The sequence below is a fragment of the Polypterus senegalus genome, chromosome 1, assembly GCF_016835505.1.
Source record: "Polypterus senegalus isolate Bchr_013 chromosome 1, ASM1683550v1, whole genome shotgun sequence".
NCBI lineage: Eukaryota > Metazoa > Chordata > Cladistia > Polypteriformes > Polypteridae > Polypterus > Polypterus senegalus.
In genome coordinates this window covers 66434079-66454072 of record NC_053154.1, presented here as the reverse complement: position 1 = coordinate 66454072, position 19994 = coordinate 66434079, and the positions used below count along the sequence as shown (strand labels likewise).

The 19994-nt window shown below is 38.4% G+C and overlaps 1 protein-coding gene across 2 annotated transcripts in view; it reads right to left on the bottom strand.

The window, feature by feature from the left end:
* LOC120526858 (alpha-parvin) overlaps positions 1-17514 on the bottom strand; it is a 218531-nt gene extending 201017 nt beyond the window's left edge. Inside the window, exon 1 of one of the 2 annotated variants that reach the window (XM_039749979.1) lies at positions 17201-17514. In XM_039749979.1, coding sequence (XP_039605913.1) covers positions 17201-17336 — 136 coding nt within the window. In that variant the 5' untranslated portion in view covers positions 17337-17514. Of the gene's footprint in view, positions 1-16037; positions 16058-17200 lie in introns of those variants that run through there. The other variant, XM_039749985.1, reaches the window with a different exon arrangement.
* Positions 17515-19994: the final 2480 nt, after the last annotated feature.

Sequence of the window (19994 nt, the reverse complement as noted above, 5' to 3'; positions counted from 1 at the left end):
CCAGCTCAGGGCGGCGAAGGAGCAGTACAGGATAAAGGTGGAGCAGAAGTTGCAGAATAACAGCATGAAGGAAGTGTGGGATGGAATGAAGATCATCACTAGCTGCAGCTTGAAGTGGGGTGCCACCATTGACAGAGACGTGGAGGAAACAAACCTGATGAACAACTTCTTTAACAGGTTTGACCACCCTAACCCACTCTCACCTCAGAGTAGTGCATCCTCCACCCATCCTTCTGCTGATCCCAGCATAGGAGAGAGTTTTCCCCAACCCACAATTACAGCAGCCCAGGTAAGCAGAGAGCTGAGGAGACTTTGTGTCAGCAAAGCAGTGGGTCCAGATGGAGTGTCACAATCGACTGCTGAAGGCCTGTGCGTTGGAGCTGGGGAATCCTCTACAATGCATCTTCAACCTGAGCCTGAAACAAGGGAGCGTCCCGAGGCTTTGGAAAACATCTTGTATCACCCCAGTCCCAAAGGTATCACGTACTGGTGAGCTGAATGACTTCTGGCCTTTCGCTCTGACGTCACATGTGATGAAGACCATGGAGCGACTGCTGCTTCACCACCTGAGGCCACAGGTCCACCATGCCCTCGACCCTCTGCAGTTCGCATACCAGGAGAAGGAGCAGAGGATGCCATCATCTATATGCTACACCGATCCCTCTCCCACTTGGACAGAGGCAGTGGTGCTGTAAGACAGACCTCAGTATGTGCGTCTCGGGAACTGCAGGTCTGACAATGTGGTCAGCAGCACAGGAGCGCCGCAGGGGACTGTGCTTTCTCCGGTCCCATTCAGGCTATATACATCGGACTTCCAATACAACTTGGAGTCCTGCCACGTGCAAATGTTCGCTGACAACAATGCTATCGTGGGCTGCATCAGGAGTGGGAAGAAGGAGGAGTATAGGAACCTAATCAAGGACTTTGTTAAATGGTGCGACTCAAACCACCTACAACTGAACACCAGCAAAACCAAGGAGCTGGTGGTGGATTGTAGGAGGACCAAGCCCCTACCGGACCCTGTGATTATCAGAGGTGACTGTGTGCAGAGGGTACAGATCTATAAATACCTGGGAGTGCAGCTGGATGATAAATTGAACTGGACTGCCAATACTGATGCTCTGTGCAAGAGAGGACAGAGCCGACTATACTTCCTTAGAAGGCTGGCGTCCTTCAACATCTGCAATAAGATGCTGCAGATGTTCTATCAGACGGTTGTGGTGAGCACTCTCTTCTACGCAGGGGTGTGCTGGGACGGCAGCATAAAGAAGAGGGACACCTCATGCCTGGACAAACTGGTGAGGAAGGTAGGCTCTATTGTAGGCACGGAGATGGACAGTTTGACATCTGTGGCAGAGCAACGGGCACTGAGAATATTCCTGTCAATCATGAAGAATCCAATACATCCACTGAACAGTATCATCACCAGACAGATGAGGAGCTTCAGCGACAGATTGCTGTCACTGTCCTACTCCACTGACAGACTGAAGAGATTGTTCCTCCCCCACACTATGCGACTCTTCAATTCAACCCTTTGGGGCTAAACGTTAACATTATATAAAGTTATTGTCTGTTATACCTGCCTCACACTTTCCACCTTGCATTTTTTAACTTGCACTGCGCTTTAATTAATATTGTTTTTATTAGTATGCTGCTGCTGGAGTATGTGAATTTTCCCTTGGGGATTAATAAAGTATCTATCTATCTATCATATACAGTGCATCTGGAAAGTATTCACAGCGCATCACTTTTTCTACAGTATTTTATGTTACAGCCTTATTCCAAAATGGATTCAATTCATTTTTTTCCTCAGAATTCTACACACAACACCCCATAATGACAATGTGAAAAAAGTTTACTTGAGATTTTTGCAAATGTATTAAAAATAAAAAAATTGAGAAATCACATGTACATAAGTATTCACAGCCTTTGCCATGAAGCTCAAAATTGAGCTCAGGTGCATCCTGTTTCCCCTGATCATCCTTGAGATGTTTCTGCAGCTTAATTGGAATCCACCTGTGGTAAATTCAGTTGATTGGACATGATTTGGAAAGGCACACACCTGTCTATATGAGGTCCCACAGTTGACAGTTCATGTCAGAGCACAAACCAAGCATGAAGTCAAAGGAATTGTCTGTAGACCTCTGAGACAGGATTGTCTCAAGGCACAAATCTGGGGAAGGTTACAGAAAAATTTCTGCTGCTTTGAAGGTCCCAATGAGCACAGTGGCGTCCATCATCCATAAGTGGAAGAAGTTCAAAACCACTAGGACTCTTCCTAGAGCTGGCTGGCCATCTTAACTGAGCGATCAGGGGAGAAGGGGGTTAGTCAGGGAGGTAACCAAGAACCCGATGGTCACTCTCTCCACAGAGGACATGTGGAGCTCTGAAAGAGGAGAACCTTCTAGAAGGACAACCATCTCTGCAGCAATCCACCAATCAGGCCTGTATGGTAGAGTGGCCAGACGGAAGCCACTCCTTAGTAAAAGGCACATGGCAGCCGGCCTGGAGTTTGCCAAAAGGCACCTGAAGGACTCTCAGACCACGAGAAACAAAATTCTCTGGTCTGATGAGACAAAGATTGAACTCTTTGGTGTGAATGCCAAGCGTCACATTTGGAGGAAACTAGGCACCGGTCATCACCAGGCCAATATCACCCCTACAGTGAAGCATGGTGGTGGCAGCATCATGCTGTGGGGATGTTTTTCAGCGGCAGGAACTGGGAGACTAGTCAGGATAAAGGGAAAGATGACTGCAGCAATGTACAGAGACATCCTGGATGAAAACCTGCTCCAGAGCGCTCTTGACCTCAGAATGGGGCGACGGTTCATCTTTAAGCAGGACAACGACCCTAAGCACACAGCCAAGATATCAAAAGAGTGGCTTCAGGACAACTCTGTGAATGTCCTTGAGGGGCCCAGCGAGAGCCCAGACCTGAATCCAATTGAACATCTCTGGAGAGATCTTAAAATGGCTGTGCACCGACACTTCCCATCCAACCTGATGGAGCTTGAGAGGTGCTGCAAAGAGGAATGGGCGAAACTGGCCAAGGATAGGTGTGCCAAGCTTGTGGCATCATATTCAAAAAGACTTGAGGCTGTAATTGCTGCCAAAGGTGGATCGACAAAGTATTGAGCAAAGGCTGTGAATACTTATGTACATGTGATTTCTCAGATGTTTTATTTTTAATAAATTTGCAAAAACCTCAAGTAAACTTTTTTCACGTTGTCATTATGGGGTGTTGTGTGTAGAATTCTGAGGAAAAAATGAATTTAATCCATTTTGGAATAAGGCTGTAACATAACAAAATGTGGAAAAAGTGATGTGCTGTGAATACTTTCCAGATGCACTGTGTGTGTGTGTATATATATATATATATATATATATATATATATATATAAAAATATATAAAATCCTACGATTTTGTGCAATGATTTTATGTGACTTTTTTGTGTTCAGCCCCCCTATTCATAACACGAGCGGCACAGATGTGAAGTGGCTGGCGTGTATCACAGGCAAGGGGGGTTAGCAAGCAAAGTGAGCAGGGGGTAAGTCCCCTAGTTTGCATATAAACAGTATACCATTCAACAGGGGTTCAAAACATTTATTTAAGAATAAGCAAAACACAAAACCGCACACAATATATTTAGAAAAAAAACATAAAAAAAGAAGAATATGAATAGAACTTCCTCCCTTGATTACTGGTACAATCTTTACTTTCGTTTAACTCATTACTACCTTTGTGTGTTTGTGGGGGGAGATCAGGGGTGATATATAAAAAAAAACACACAAACAAAGAAAGATCAAAAGTCATTTAGCAAATCTGTATTCACTTGTTCACCTAGTATTTCCATTGCTTTGTCCTACCTGTAGTTTTTTTCTGCTGTCAACATATGTTCTAAGATGGGAAAGACCCCATAATTAAAAACCTACCTTAGTTTTATGCCTTTAGAATAATGATATCCCATTATTCCTCTATCCTGAATCTGTTGTTAACAAATTGCATGCTATTAGTCATTATGTGGCCTGGCCCTTACATTACATTATCTCTTTGAGGGCTGAATATTTTCTCCAAAATACTAACTTTTCTGAAAAGCACATAAAGGGTTGGTTTCACACAAGTCAGCAATAAATGTCTGTTGCTATGTGCTGCAGCTGCTGTTGGTGCATGTTTGTCATGTTTGGTGGCACTGGCTGCGTTGGGGGCACCTCGATGGTCACCAGGAATGTACAGTGGGTCAGCTGCCTGGCTGTATTTGCACAGCAGTTGGGTGGCGGTTGCAGTGTGACGCAGTATGGTTTGTACCTCTTGTCATCATAAGTGGTGGTCCTCCCAGGTAAACGCTGCTGTAGGCACATCACCTACACTAAAGTGTTCACCACCACAATCAGCTAGGGACCGATCAGATGATGCTGATACCTTTCTTTAGTTTTTGATATCCATCTCCAGATCACTTACATCAAACTCTGAGTCCTATTCAACGAAATCATGTAAAAAATCCATGGAGTATTTTGCTTTGCACATTCGCTCTGGTCTTTCGCCAGATGTTGGTGCCATTTTAGAGGTTGTTTGCTCTTCACTACTCATGCACACATTGGAGGCTAAATCAACAATGCTATGTAACTTTCCTTCTAGCAAAGAAAGTCGACCTAAAAACATAAGGGTGAGTTTTGTTGCAGTTAACAGCTAATTACCGTCCTCTACTCCTGAATTTTGACAAAAGTCAACATCAGCCCTGAAAGAGTTAAATACACGCATAAAACATTACATTACTTACATACATACATACATAAAACATATTTCAAGAATTTGAAGGCACTAACCTCATCCAATTTTTCAAGTCATACAGATCTGCTCACTTACCTGTCAAACTATATATAATGTACATTCACACAGATTTACACTGTGCCATTCAAAACCATGTGGATGATGACAAAAGAAAAGTGAAGGGCTTATCAGCTGGCACTGGATGTCCAACAGACAGTTAAGCAACTAGACAAGACATTATATGCAAAATAAAAACAAGTACAAATATGCTTCTCCTAGAGCAACTGAGAGTCAGATATGTAACAGTGAAGACACACAAAATTCATTACCATTGTTAAATTTCAATAAAGCATTTGCTTTACATTTAATGAGCCTTTCAATAAAACAGAAGCTTTTCATTAAATAAGACAGCAAATTCATTAATATTCTCACACTGGAACTATGTGAATCCCTGAAAACTCTTTAAATATGAGCCTTATCTACCTTATCAGTTCAACACACAAATACACAACAATGTCAGTTCAAACGGTACAAATATTCTCAAAGCAACAAACTCAGAAAGGCTTACTGGGTGAGAAAGGACTCACTGTTGTTCATAACTAATAATGGATTTTGCACAAGCTAAGGAAAGGAAAAATGGAATGTAAAGTGTTTTGTCATTTTAGCTTAGCAAATATTAACTCCACTGGGTGTTGATTTTCATCAAAACCCATTTTCCAAACTCTCACAACCTGATAACAGCGATCATTTAGTCCCAAAACACAGACAAAAGACAAGAATGGGCTGAATAAGAGTTAAACTGGCTGGTAAAAATGACAGTTGAAGGGGCTGTTACTGTTCAAAAAGTACCCAATCAACCAAAGCTGAGGAATAAAAATAACTGGAAGCATAGAGGTGAAAATGCTTCTAGAACACTTTTCTCTTGATTAGTGAGTATACACTAGGGAACTAAATTTCCATCCATTCAATTTAACTACTAAAACACTAGCAAATGGAAACAACGGAAATTTACCTGTTAATCACCATGTACACAAAAAGAACACAGCCACATACACACTTACTTTGGTATAATTCAACAATGCCAAACAACCAGTCATCTTGTTCCTGGATGGCAAATTCCATAGTGACATTCCAAATGCATTAGGTTAAATGGAAATTCTAAATTGTCCCATTGTACATGTAGATGTGTTTATAGGTTGGTTCAGGAATGAAAAGGAGTCTCATTTAGGACTACACACAATACATCTAAATCCAACAACCCTTAACTGGATTAAGTGGGTTTTACAATGTTAATTTATGTACATTCGACTAAATGTAAAAATGACCTCATTAAATCAGTAATGACTGTTGCCCTACTCCTGATCTCATTGATGCATTTTACATAAGAGCCAGAAAGTCACCTAACCAACAGCAGTCATTTCAGATTCATTGATAGTTGTGTTATTGATACTTTTTGATATTGCAGTGTTCAGATGTACAAAGATGATAAGAGGACTAACCACACAAACTCAAGGCTATAATTGCTGTCAAAGGTACATCTTATAAATACTTGTGCAACTAATTATTTTGTTTCTATATATGTAATTAACTTAGATCACTTTACAGAGGTTTGTTTTCACTTTATAATTAATTCGTTTTTGTCTGCTGATTAGTGACTAAAAAAGCCAGATTAAGTCCCCTGTGATTCAGTGTTGTTTGACAATAAAATGTGAAAATTCCAAGGGGGTGAACACTTTCTATAGGCATTATATTTCAATACACAGGGCCTGAAAATTATAAGCCAATATCAAATTATTATTTCCTTCTACAGCCTCACTTAACAGTCTTGTCTTAAAATACAATTTTTAGTCTGATTTTTGCAACTATTAACACTCTACAACAACAGTAGAATGTGTGTAAATAAACATTCATATAATAAGTAAGAGATAAGTATCTTGTGTTTCCCAAAATATTATTAGCATCTTGTGGAATGGCTAGGACACCACTGGTCTGGTTCCCAAATTTCTTCTTGAGGCACGTCAGTCATTCCATGTATTTGTGAAATATACTCCCAAACCATAACTTATTTGAATTAACAAGTTGGTAATTTGCTGAACCAGGCGTGCTCCTGGTGCAATTTAACAAATAAATTGGTGTTTTTGACTGTAATCACAAACACTGGGTGCCATGAGGAGAGGTTTGGAAATGGCTAAGGTACAGGGATGAATTAAGAGGAATATAATCATATCGTTTATTAAATCTGACAGAACCAATGCTGCACAAATGCTTACCGGGTACAGCAAATTCAGCCTCAACACCACCCACTTTTTCCTTTTTTCCATTCTGTCTTGGTATGTAAAACATGAGATATCAGACAAATTAATCTCCGTTTTGTTTGCTAGATCCAGAATGCCCACATTACTTATTCCTCGGTGCTACACTACATGTATTGTACTTCCAGCTGAGTGCTCACTGCTTCACAACTCTCATACGCACAAAGCCAGCCCCTGTGACTTAAGATATCATCAGACATGTTTAAAAATGTCAGGGCTGAGCTCTCACCATAGAGATAACACAGAGAGAGATAATATATTTACTATATATAATATATGGTAAACTTATATTACTGTAATATTTGCACATAAATGTATTTTCACTGATACATTTTCATTGTTACATACCTTGATAATTTGAGCTACTGTTTATGTGAATTATTTAAATGAAAACTTCAGTTTTTGCTAAAGAAATTTTGTATGTACAGAAATGTAATATACTGCATGTGTGTTCTATTTTAAAATCATATTAAAATATCTTCTTTATTTTGTCTGTAGTATTAAGATAGATACTCTTATAGTAATATGAAGGTCTATATCGTGATAACTATTGAGATCAATACAGAAAACAATTATTGTGATATTATTTAAGGCCATATGACCTAGTTCCAGATATCTATATATATTTATATATCTGCATATATCCATCTTCTGTTATCCTAATGTTAAAGAAAATAATATTATTTTCTTTATTTCAACAAGAATGTTTTGGTTATTTGTGAAAGTATGTCTATTCCACGTCAAACCACAACAGAAAAAGTGAAACTGGTAACGCAGACTTTACAGATTTAGGAATATCCTTCAGAAATTTTACAGATCTCTTTATATTCAGGTGTTCTAGCTGGAAAGTGAAACCGAGATCCTTCACTCAACCTAAATTTAACATGACGTCCCTTGAGGAGCATCTTGTTGATTGTTTTAATTAATTACCAGTATTGCCAAAGGTAAAACTGATAATTAACTGAGCAATCACACACCCCACACTATTGCCCCCAAATCACTAAGAATATCTAAATGAAGTCTGTTACTGAAAATTGCTGCAAAAGTAAGTAAAATGGCCTAAGAAGCCTTTCTTGCAGAAAAGCAACAAGCAGAAAAAAATGAAGTACATGAAAGTAGGGGGCAACAACCAAAACCAGAATGTCTTACAGAGTGAGGAGATTGAATTAGGGAGTCTTGATTCACAAAGATGCCACTATGTAAAAAAAAAAAAAATAAAAATAAAAGTGCTTAATAACAGTGCTTCTTGGGAGTTGATGAATTTATGTGAGCTTGTAGGTGGCCAACAGCATTCGGACTTATCCTGATAAGAAACTGATGAAAGTAAGTAAGACATTGACCACTCAACATTATTACAAATACAGTATGTGCTTAAAATAACATCTAAAATTTAATAAAAGATGCTCTTTAGGGCCTAACCACAAATTCCCCAATTTATACAATAATATATTAATGTAATTTGTAAAATCATTCTTGAACGAGTACACTTTTTTTAAAGCAAGAAAATAAGCACTTTACTTAAAAATAACAAAAACACATCACCACATTAAACTCCAACTAAGGGTAAGAGGTGTGATTTCAGTGCTAAGTTGGTCTCAATCAGAATTCAAGATATTATGTTATTTGAAAACATTATTATCTAAAGCCATGCAGAAAAGTATCAGAATTTGAGTTGCATTAAAAAAAAATTAAGTTCAGGAATAAAACAATAATAGGCTGCAAACAGGTTTCATTTTACTGTGTCATGCGTGTGAATATAGAGATCACCTCGGAATAATACCACTCCACACAGGAGGGAGCACCGTCACCAACGATACTGGCACTAAGCTGTCCCTAGGAGATGCTGTCACACCCTTTCAGACCTGGACTTATATAAATGGATGGCCTAACTGAGAAGGGTATCTTTTGAACCCAGACAGCTGACAAAACAGAGCTCTCTGACGTGAACAAACAGAAGCGCATCAATACTTGTTCATGTTAATTAATGCTTTCTCCTTTTGCCAAACATCTATTAAACCGGGTTACTTCTGGCTTGGCACCCCAACAATTGTACCCATGTCCAGCGATTCTTAACCAAATATCCTTGCCTCATGTCCCAGTGGCTGTGAAAATTACAGTGCACAAATTACTTGACCAAGAAGCAAGTTCAGCGCCAGGACAAATTTAGTAGGGGGCCAACTGGATTGTCACAGGGTGCCCTACACATAATTACAATACAAATGAAGTCCACATTATTTTAGATTTACAACAAATATGTCCGAGTGCGCATATGATTCCGTTTCCAGTTTACATGAAGCAGAACTTTATCCTACACAACAATTCAAGGCTGCAGTGTAACCAGCCAAAGGTAAATTATACCGATCAAACACATGTAAGGTGGCATCTGTAGTTTTTAAATATTCAAATGCTTTTCCAATATTTGCTATATGTTCATGTGTAATTTTATTCACTTATTTCAATGAGTTCCTAACTGGCACAATCACTGCAAAATATCTTCCCATGTCTTCCCACAAATATCGTGATACTGAAGCAGTTCTTGCAGCGAGAAAGTCTTGATGGGTTAACACTAGTTTCTATATAATCCTTTAAACATTTCTTTCACTTTCTTGTACAAAAGGTTAGGCCACTTCTTATGTCATAAAGTACATGTTTAACATTGTCTAACGATTTTGAATCAGTGTTTTGAAATATTTTGCATATGTGTATTTCATGTCAGTTGCACTGTACAGTATTTTTTTTTTTTATAAATGTGGTAATACAGATAGTGTTCTCTTTATCTTTAAAACCTACAACGCTTTAAACTTATGCTTAAGTGTAATGTTTACTTAGCTTTGTGACAAATAAAATGTAAGTTGATATTTTATAACAAATTACTTTTCTATTTTCCAATTTCTGCTTAGTCAGTTATTAAACTGAAATGATATCTTTTTAATCAAAAGGCTTTTTTACAATTTGATTTCCAGAGGTATTTCACCTGAGGTCCCTTGCTCGAGGCCAGAGATTCATAAAGTGTACTCCACAAATGTCAGTCAAGTGTTTCACAAGTTAGCAGTCATTCTGTCTGAGCACAGCGATGTTATGTTACTTATTTATAACAATCACAATGGCCAGTTCTTCACTCTGCTATGCTACCACTGCACCACCACGCTTTATGGTTATGTTTATCTAAGTATGAGTAATTCTGTCACGTTTATGTTTTCTTTCTACACTTTTGTTATTTATTTTTAGAGAATTAAAAATGTATTATTTAGTTTTTTCTTCCTCTATATTAGCTCTGTAGCATTAACCTGTATTAATGTTACATTATTTTATTTATATGGTGTTGTGCGGTTGTCACGTGACTTTTTGGCTGCTGTGTTTTGTCACATGGCTTCCGTTGCATATAAATTTGCCAGTGCCGGAGGACAACGGAGTTATCGCTTATTAGATAAACAAAAGTCTTCTTCAACCTTGCATTGTGTGGAAGACTTTTCAAACAAGTAGAGAGGTTCTTTTCACTCATTTTCCTGACTACTCCTTTGGCTCTTCCCTTTAACGTGGTGATCGGTTATTTTTGGTTTTCCAGTATTAATCTTTGCTAGTCCAAACACACTTTTGGCTTCTTTCATCTCCTAGTCCTTTCTAATTTCTCTCGAAAGTGCACAGAACAGTCAGCAATAATAGGCTTCAAGAAACTGGTTTATTAAAAAAAAAAAAATGTCAATCAATACTTTTTCATTAACACTGATTTTAATTTTATTTCAGTTACTTTTCAAGTATGTAGTTTTAATATCAGTTTAGTTTTTGTCTTTCATTAAGCTTTTAATTTTATTTCTAATTGGATAACTAGAATAGTGTTTCGATAATTTTAATTAATGATATTACCGTTAAAATGGACTGTCTTCAAGACCTCAGTTGAGGTAGCAGCTGTAATGAGATTTAACTAAAAGATTTCTACCTAGTATGTATGGAAGATTATTCATGCTAAAATCAAATACAATCTAATATGTTAACTACATTACAGTGTAATGCATATGCACGTGGTGCATTTAATTTTGGCCCAATTTTATTGTGTCTTAATTAAAAACCTATCAAGCAAATGATTGATTGCTTTTCACTATTGCTTTTTTCCCAGTTTAAAATGCAACACAAAAGTGTTTTGTGTTTTAGTTCTCATCCATAGATCACGTATCATAACTAAAAGTAAAGCAAACATATTGCATCTTGCTTAGCGGCTGCTCCAAGTGCATTACATTTCGATTCCACAACATGCTTTAATCATGAAATTCAATGACCAGTCAGTGTCAAAAGGTGGAGAAAGGGGCAGCAACAGTTTGGGTAACAGGGAGTTCATAAGGCCACTGTGGTCCATGGTTTCATTGAACAGGTTGAAGGTGGCAATGAAAAAGATGATTTCATTCTTTTACATTTCAAACAAGGGAAAAAAAAAATCTAATACAGGGGGTCCTCAGGTTACAACGTCTCGACATACGTTTCGAGTTTACAACGCTCACTCCCATAAAAACTTTGAGACGTGATAAGAAATAAAGGTAAGGATTTTCTTTTGCACTCATTTTTTTCTGTTCCTACAGTACAGTGTACAGTACAGTATATTTATGTCCTTTTCCATTTTCTGTGGTTTAGTTGTGTTTTTATGTTCTAGATTATGATTTTGCAAATTTGTTAAAATAGGTAAGTGACTTAGGCTGGGGTGTGTTTCGACTTACATCAAAATTCGGGTTAAATCACTGTTGTAGGAACGGAACTGTGTCGTAACCCGAGGACCCCTGTATCTGGTTATCACAAAGGGTATAAATAAAAAGTTAGAAAAAAAGCATGGTGACACTAACAAATGTTTCATTACATTTAGTATTTAGTTTAAAATGTTAACAAATCCATGCCACAAAAAATGAATAACACTGTTTAACATAAAGTAATTTTTTTCAGCCATATCTGAAACATACTTTTTTGCTGTTTTAATCACACCATGGTCCGCACTGATGAAACCAATGCTTGCCTCGAGAACACAAAAATGCTTAAAAGTGAAACACCTCTTACGCCAACTCTTGATGCCCACTGCCCTACTTTTTAACACTGATTGGTCATCCTGTTACTTTCAGTTTTGGTATGGTGAACGTGTGGTCTTCAATCCAAATGCAATGCACTCAGAACAGCTGCTTAGCGAAATGTAAGATGTTTGCTCTACCTTCAGTTATGATGCACAGTCTATAGACATGAATTAAAATGTAATATGCTTTTGTATAGCATTTTAAATAGACAAAAATTGTATGATGTAATTTATAATTATCATACAATAAAATTGTGTCAAAATTCAATGTACCATGTTCATATGTACTGCAATTAAATGTAGTTAACACACTGGATGGCATTTAATTTTGATACCAATAATCTTCCATAGATACATGTCATGGCAGCAACCCTACAACACTACTGTCAGCTTTAACAGAGGCCCATCATGCAGTATTTGCAGAAACATCCAGATTTCATTAAGTGGTGCCAACATGCCAAAAAGGTGACAGTTGCTACAGTGGCTATTTGAAGGTGTATGGAGTGAAGCCACTGAGAATGACTTTCAGAAAACAAAGTAATATTGGCAAATCATTTGTTGGTTAAGGACGTGTAGGTGGGATGTTACCTGTCTGACCTCAACAGGCACTATTGACAGATGGAAGCAGTACTTTTAGAAACTCCTACACCCAGCAAATAAACTCTTCTTTGAGAAAATTAAGTGGACAAAAGTATTGATTGCAGTTAGTTATAGTGAGTTAAAGGCTCAGTAGTGCCAAATTCATAGATGTGGATGAGATCTGCACATTAATGGTGAAAGCTGTGGATTTTGTAGGGGTGCTTCAACCAATGCACTTCTACAGAGTTTCTAGGAAGGCACGTACACTGCCTTGGGACTGAAAGATCAGAGTGGTCCCTATATCTTTAAAAAGGGTGTGTTACAATTTCCAAGGACTCACGATCCTCAGGCTCCTTGGTCAGGTCTATGCCAGGGCACTGGAATGGAAACGCTGTTTAATAATTAAACTTCCACTTCTGACCTGGCTGTGAAACACAGCTCAAACTCTTAATTCTTAAATAGACACTTAAGAGGTCATAGGAGTTTGCTTTGTTGACCTGCGAGCAGCTTTTCACCAAGTACTCTGCAGTATCTTGTGGATGGTGCTTTAAGAGTACTGGGTAATGGGGTCACTGCTGCATGCCATTCAGCCCCTGTATTTGCACACCAAGAGATGTGTTTTCATATTTATTATTGAGTATAGAACATTCAGTGCAGGCTTTGGATTCTGACGAACTTGCATCTTCTTTCCTCTATTGTTAATAATTTTCTTGGAAAGAATGTCAAGAACTGAGAGACAAGGAGGACAGGATGTTAGGAATCTGAATTAAATCAAGTCAAAGGTTGCATTATCTCTGTAGTTTGCAGATGTTGTTGGCCTCTTCACCTTGTTGGATTATGATCTCTGGTGTATACTGCATTAGTCTGAGAGTAATTTAGCTGAAATCAGAACTAGCACTTTTCAATCTGGGCACATGGCTCGTTCCTCAAAAACAGTTTCATGTTTCCTGCACCTAGGATGCAAGCAGCTGCGCCATGTTAAGGAGTTCAAGACCCTCAGTCTCTTGTTCATCAGTGAAGGTAGTGGGGAGGCTGAGATTTACCAATGAACTGGTGCAGTAAAAGTGGTTTTATTAAAGTTGAATTGGACATTGGGTTAATGGTCCTTGTGCTGAAACACAGCTCTTTAGCGCCACAGTGTTATAAAACACATCCTAAGCCAAGATGGAACACCATCTTTATTAGTGGGAAATGCTCATGCACACACTCTCCTAGTGGGCCACTTTAGAAATACCGATTAGTATGTAATTAATTGCATGCATTTATCACCCAACTTTATAGAAGCTCTAGCAGGAAAAAAAAAAAAAGAACATTTTCAATATATTTAAAGAGTTGAATTTTTATATAATAGGGAGTCTATGTTCCGAGATTGGGCTGGACAGTGGTGCAATGCTGAATGTTCATTAGCACTTGCAAGTTAAGAAATTTTCCATAATCTGGACTCGCGACAACGATGACTTGATGAAACTACAATATAACCAAATGTTACAAAAAGTGTTCTATATTCAATTCACTTGTCTCTCGTACTTATTCTCTGTTAAACACTGCAAACAACATACAAAAATGCTAGTAATTCAAACATTTTGAAATCAATGTACATTAAACCAAGCCTCAAGAGAAATAGTTCAGCTGAAAATACTTGAATAGTGAATAACTTTAATATCTAGTTTTAGGATGTATTTTTTCTTCTATTTTCTTGCATTAAGGTTTAATGTCAAAAGCCCGTATTTTAAAGTGTGCTTGCTTCTTCAAGTTTTGATCCTACTGGCCATGTTCAAGGGAGCATACCCTGACCTGGTTTGGAGCCTTGAATGTTGATTCCAGCCTTGCACCACACTCTCTGCATGTGGATTAACAGGGTTTGAATGATAGCTGTATGAATTAACTTGGTCACTAATTATCGCCGTCATAGTTCTTAATAACCATTACCACCATCATGAGAATGGCTATATTTGTTTCAAAGCAACCTACTCGAATTCAAATTTCAAACAGCAACTCCTCAGAGGTTTGTATAAGTCAATACATGCACAAAATGATGCAATAATTTAAGAAATGTATCCACAAGTTTAAACACTCTGTGAATAACACTAAACAACAAATGCAAGCACACAAATCATTTGATGTAGGTATCTATTGCAACATTCCTTTCATCCATATTTAAAATCTTCTTGTCTTGGATCAGGTCATTAAGATGCAACCTACAGCAACACTCCTACTGTATCAGGAATTCACTTTTCATCTCAATGTGTGTAATGATACTGCACGCTCAATAATCTCACACCCTCTCAAGGGTTATTTTCCAACTTGCAACCAACCAATGCCACCAGGACAGGCACCCTCTGACCCTGAATTGTATGAACCAGTTAGAAAATTGATGGAAGTGCAATGAGCCACAGTAAAGTTGTTCCTTTAACTAGATCATTTCCATTTCCACTTTCAGACAGAAATAAAGCAAGAATAAAAGGAACTGTACATATATTCACAGGCAACACTGGAACAACTTGCAGAAACAACTTAAAGGTAGTGAATATTAAATGGAGAAAAATAAACTAAAAAATCCGATTGACTGCATATTTTATTAGGTCTTTGTATAGTATTTTGTGGAGCCTCACTCACTCTGTTTACATACTTAGTACAACTTTATTTTATAGTTTCTCTTGTTTTTAAAAAGTTTGTTTCATCCCACAGCCCAAACACATGCTGCCAGGTTTACTTAAACCTTGCCCTCTAATGTCTAACTGGTCCAAAAGAATTATGGTACCTTCAGTGTGGACTTTGTGCATTCTGCTTGCGTTTTTATTCTTTTTCTGTAGCAGCTCTGTTTTCCTTCCAACCCATTTTAAACCACAAGAACATTCACCTTTTTTTTTTTATTATTTATTTATTTTTTTTTTTTAAGGTTGGCGCCCTGCCCGGGATTGGTTCCTGCCTTGCGCCCTGTGTTGGCTGGGACTGGCTCCAGCAGACCCCCCGTGACCCTGTGTTCGGATTCAGCGGGTTGGAAAATAGATGGATGGATGATGACACCAAACTTGCCCAGTTTGAAGGAATGTTTGAAGTTTCCTGCATTTTTTTGTTGCTGCCAAGGTAGGCTCCAGTTCCCATAACCTGTACAGAAAATAGCTTCAAATATGCTAGGATGAATTTCTAAGGTTACACAATTTGGTTTATCCAGTTCAGAGTTGTTGTTTCGGGCCTGTCATGCATGTTTTAAATTTGGCTTCCGACACCATAAAATAGATGAAAAACATTCAGATCTACAGTTTGAATATAAAAAGACACTTTTTCATTCGCAAAAAAAAAAAAAATACAAAAATCAACCATTACTTACATTTCTAAGGTAACCAGATTTGTTAAAGAGGCAGAGTTTAAAACTGGTTAAAGGTGAATGATTGCCCTGAAATAACTCAGCTGATGTTTCTGGATCAACAGATTCTGCAATATCTGATCATTTGTTATGCCTACTTTGTAATAGAAGGCTTAGACTTGGAAAACGGATGTATAATCTTCCTGATGCAGCCATCAACATTAGTTTTTAATGAAGACGTTTTTTTTTTATTTCCCAAAGAATTATTTGGAACACTCTGCAGTCATTAAACGTCTAGGAACTTAAGACTGTAATACTGGGTAAGAGGACAAAAATGGTGCTTTAATAACATTTCATTACAAATACTTCTAACTATGAGGGTTTATGCTGCTTTCTCCACCATTACAGAGTGTCTTTCATATTGATCGCATTAAAAAGTCTCATTCAAACTCATTATAAAAATGATCAAAACGCAGAAAAGAAAACACACACACAAAGCAGCTATGCGAGCTACGGCAAGCAAATTCAAAAATAAAACCATACACGAATTCAAATAATTCCCTACTAAAATTATGTTTTCATTAAAGATTAGTAATATCCTCCGGCTACTGTATTAATGACACACGAGTCAGTGAGGTGCTTGGCGCGCATACAGGATCGGCAGGGTGTCACACAAAAAGTTCGTCTTCGGGCTATGAGTATTGAAATGTCCCGACAACTACCGCTGAATGAACTCTTTCTACACATCAAAGGACCTTGTATGCATTAGCATTGCATGCGCGTTCACATTTGAACAATTCGCCACTGAAACTCGACAAATCTCTGCTTACAACACCACCCCCAAAAAATTTAAAAAACCCACTAACTTTAGGGTCGTGACGTCATCCTTCAAACGAGGAAAAAAATTCCAAGATGTCTGGGAACCACCCTTAGTGTCAACGCACTAGGGCTAATCAGATAACTAAACCCAAACTTCACTGAAACTAGAATTTCAACAATTCCGTGTATTTATTTGAGGGGTGAAATACTCTGCAGGCAAAAGAAACAACTAGATGTTCCAACGTAGACGCTACAAGGCAACCAGCTATGTCCTGCTGTGAAAAAGAAAAGCAAAGCAAAAGCTGCGAAACGAGCGACTGCGCCCCAAAACCGTCGTAACGAGAGAAGCAAGGCTGGCCGTACTGTACCTTCTTTTGCCCTTTTCCTTCTTGCCAGGGTTCCTCCAAGTTTACCAAGAAAGGAGTCATCCTTCTTTCTGGAAGGTGGTGATTTAGGGGTAGGAGACTTTGGGGTGGACGGGGATTTCTGGGGTGAAGATGCCATTTTTCTATCAAATGTTTTGTTTTTTTTTTTGCCCTCCTTCTTTATAGCGGTGTTTCGAATGAAAAATAAATGCAAGGGTAAAAAAGTACACTAAAGTTTGTCTCTCGGCACGTCAGCCAGAGGCTGTTCCCCTCTCTGGACGGAAACGGAATTTCAAGCATTAGCGAAAGCTCAACCTTCTCAGAGAGCATTCTGCTCATTCCGCGCGTTTGGATGGATGAGCGGGAGCGTGGGCGCGTGCACGCGCGCAGCCCTGTAGCAGTTCCAGTTTGACTGAAAACGTAGCGCGAGAAAACTTCTTCTGGGACCTCGGAAAGTTAGGTGTTTTTTATAAACTTTTTCCTTATTGTTTTTGACGCCTATGTGTAATACGACAGCTCTTGTTGCCCCATACTTGTACGCCTAATGACATTTGTTGTCTGTGTTGCCTCACACCTGTTTGGCATTCGCTAACCCAATCTCAGAAGGCCAAATAATGTCACGTTTTATCGTTGTTCATTCAAAGTTTGTTCAATTACTACGTTAGTTAGACTTGGGACACATGGTGCTCGAATTCTCGAATGCCAAATACGAATATCGAACGTCAAGTGAGCTTTACCTCGACACGCCTACCTGTGCCTTTCCATAGGCGACAACCGGACGGGATGGGTGATAGTGTGACGAAAGTGCTGACGAGAAAAACATCCTAGAATTCTCTGTTCTAGGCTGTTGTGTGAATTGCTACTGGCATTTATTTTCACATGTTAATACTGTACATTCAAACTGATTTTAATTACTTTAATGGGGTTAAATGACTTTGTTTTTTAGATTGAATCCACCATGTGGTTATAATTGTGAAGCAAGCCGAGCGGCTGTTTGTGTTCCATTTTTTATTTTTGTGAAGCTGATGTTTAAATAAGCTGACAGGCATCAGATTTATACAGGGCGTTAGTGAAACTTCAGATCACACACTCCCTTAAACTGTTGTAGAGTCGCCGATTCAGCTAATGCTGGTATTTAGGTATTGGAAGAACCTGCAGGACGCAAAAAATGACATCCCAGAATAAAGATTGAATGTGAAATCTACTGTAGTGGCCAAACTTGGATTTTAAGGCAGGAGTCTAAGCCATCACATCACAGTGTAGCCTTCAGTGACTTTGGTGGAGTATTCATCCGATACAATAAGAAGTTCTGAGGACTTTAGGGGATACATAAGCATAACATCGTGGTGGTATAGTAAAGCATTTTTTCATTTTGGCACTGCTGCTTCACGACTGTAGGAGACTGGATTTAAATCAATACGAAGTTTTCCTCTGTTATTTAAGAGACATGCCTGTTAATTAACGCAACACTCACTGGCCCAGTATGCGTTACTGCTGGTGGATGTAAGTGTACCCAGTTTGTTCTTCTCTTGCACCCACTGCTGCTGTGACGTGATCCTGTCCCCTGCATCCACTTAGTTGGATCAAGTGGTTTCTGGAGATAAATTGAAGGAAATGTTTAACCAAGACTGATTTAATCCATTTAATGTAAAAGATGGGAAAAACCTTTTGAACTTTAAGATACTTATGTTTTTTTCATTAAAGATCATTTTATTGATTTCTAACACCACAGCACTGAAACATGTCACCATCTTTCAGAATTATTACTGAGTGCATGCAAATGCACACCTTTTTCATGGTTTCAACCACTCCTCAACAATGTCAGTTAATGTGCACTGAGTTTACCAAGTGGCGACATTCACAGTGTGCTGCATAACCACTCAGTTTGGAAAGGAAACTGTAAATGTTTGCTCACTGGAGACAAATTATACGATTCTATTATTAACTGCAGTTTGTTGTTACAATGTCATTTCTGTATATTAGTGAAACTAGTAGTGGGGTGCAAACTTTAATTTAGAAAAGACATGACAGACATGTATGCATAACATGTACCTACAACCACCAACTATAGCAGTAGTCCAATAAAAGTGTGAGACTTTATTTAGCTTTCGTATTTACTGTACTCTTTCTTTAATCACTGCTGCATTGCTCATAAATACAGTGGTTCTTCTCTGAAAAGGCTGCTTAAAATCTGCTGGACAAGTCACTATGATGTGATAAAAGTTGTATACCAGCAAACAATTTTAAACATTTTATCAGATGTAGCACACGATAGCGATGCAGTGGTTGACATATGCAGTGAAGCATCAGAACTTTTAGTGCAGCTTAGAAAGGGTCACTTCTTTGAAGTTGGAAAAGTCCTTAAAAATAATTCTTGGCATCATGAAGCCTGCAAATGCTGTGCTACGGGCCACATTTGTGGATGCATGCAATGCCATAGACTAGTTGAGCCCACATCGTAGGCTCTCAAAGCTCTTAGGAAAGATAATACTTGGGGAGATGTGTTTGAGGGGGCAGATAACTCTCCTAAGAAAAAGAGAGTAAGGAACCAAACAGCTTACTGGTAGTATTTTGCTTTCTGCTGTTGGATATGTTGAAACATTTAGCTTTTCCACTTAAAGTCGCAGTCTAAAAATATCAATGCTCAATGCCATTCACAGAGCCATTTCAGAAACGGAAGACCAATTTTTCTAAAAGAGTGTGCACCTATTGAATGATGTGTCTTGTCAGATTCCACATTTTAATTTTTTCTTTGACCATTCCTTATTGGTTGCTTTGGAGCTCCTAATTGAACCAG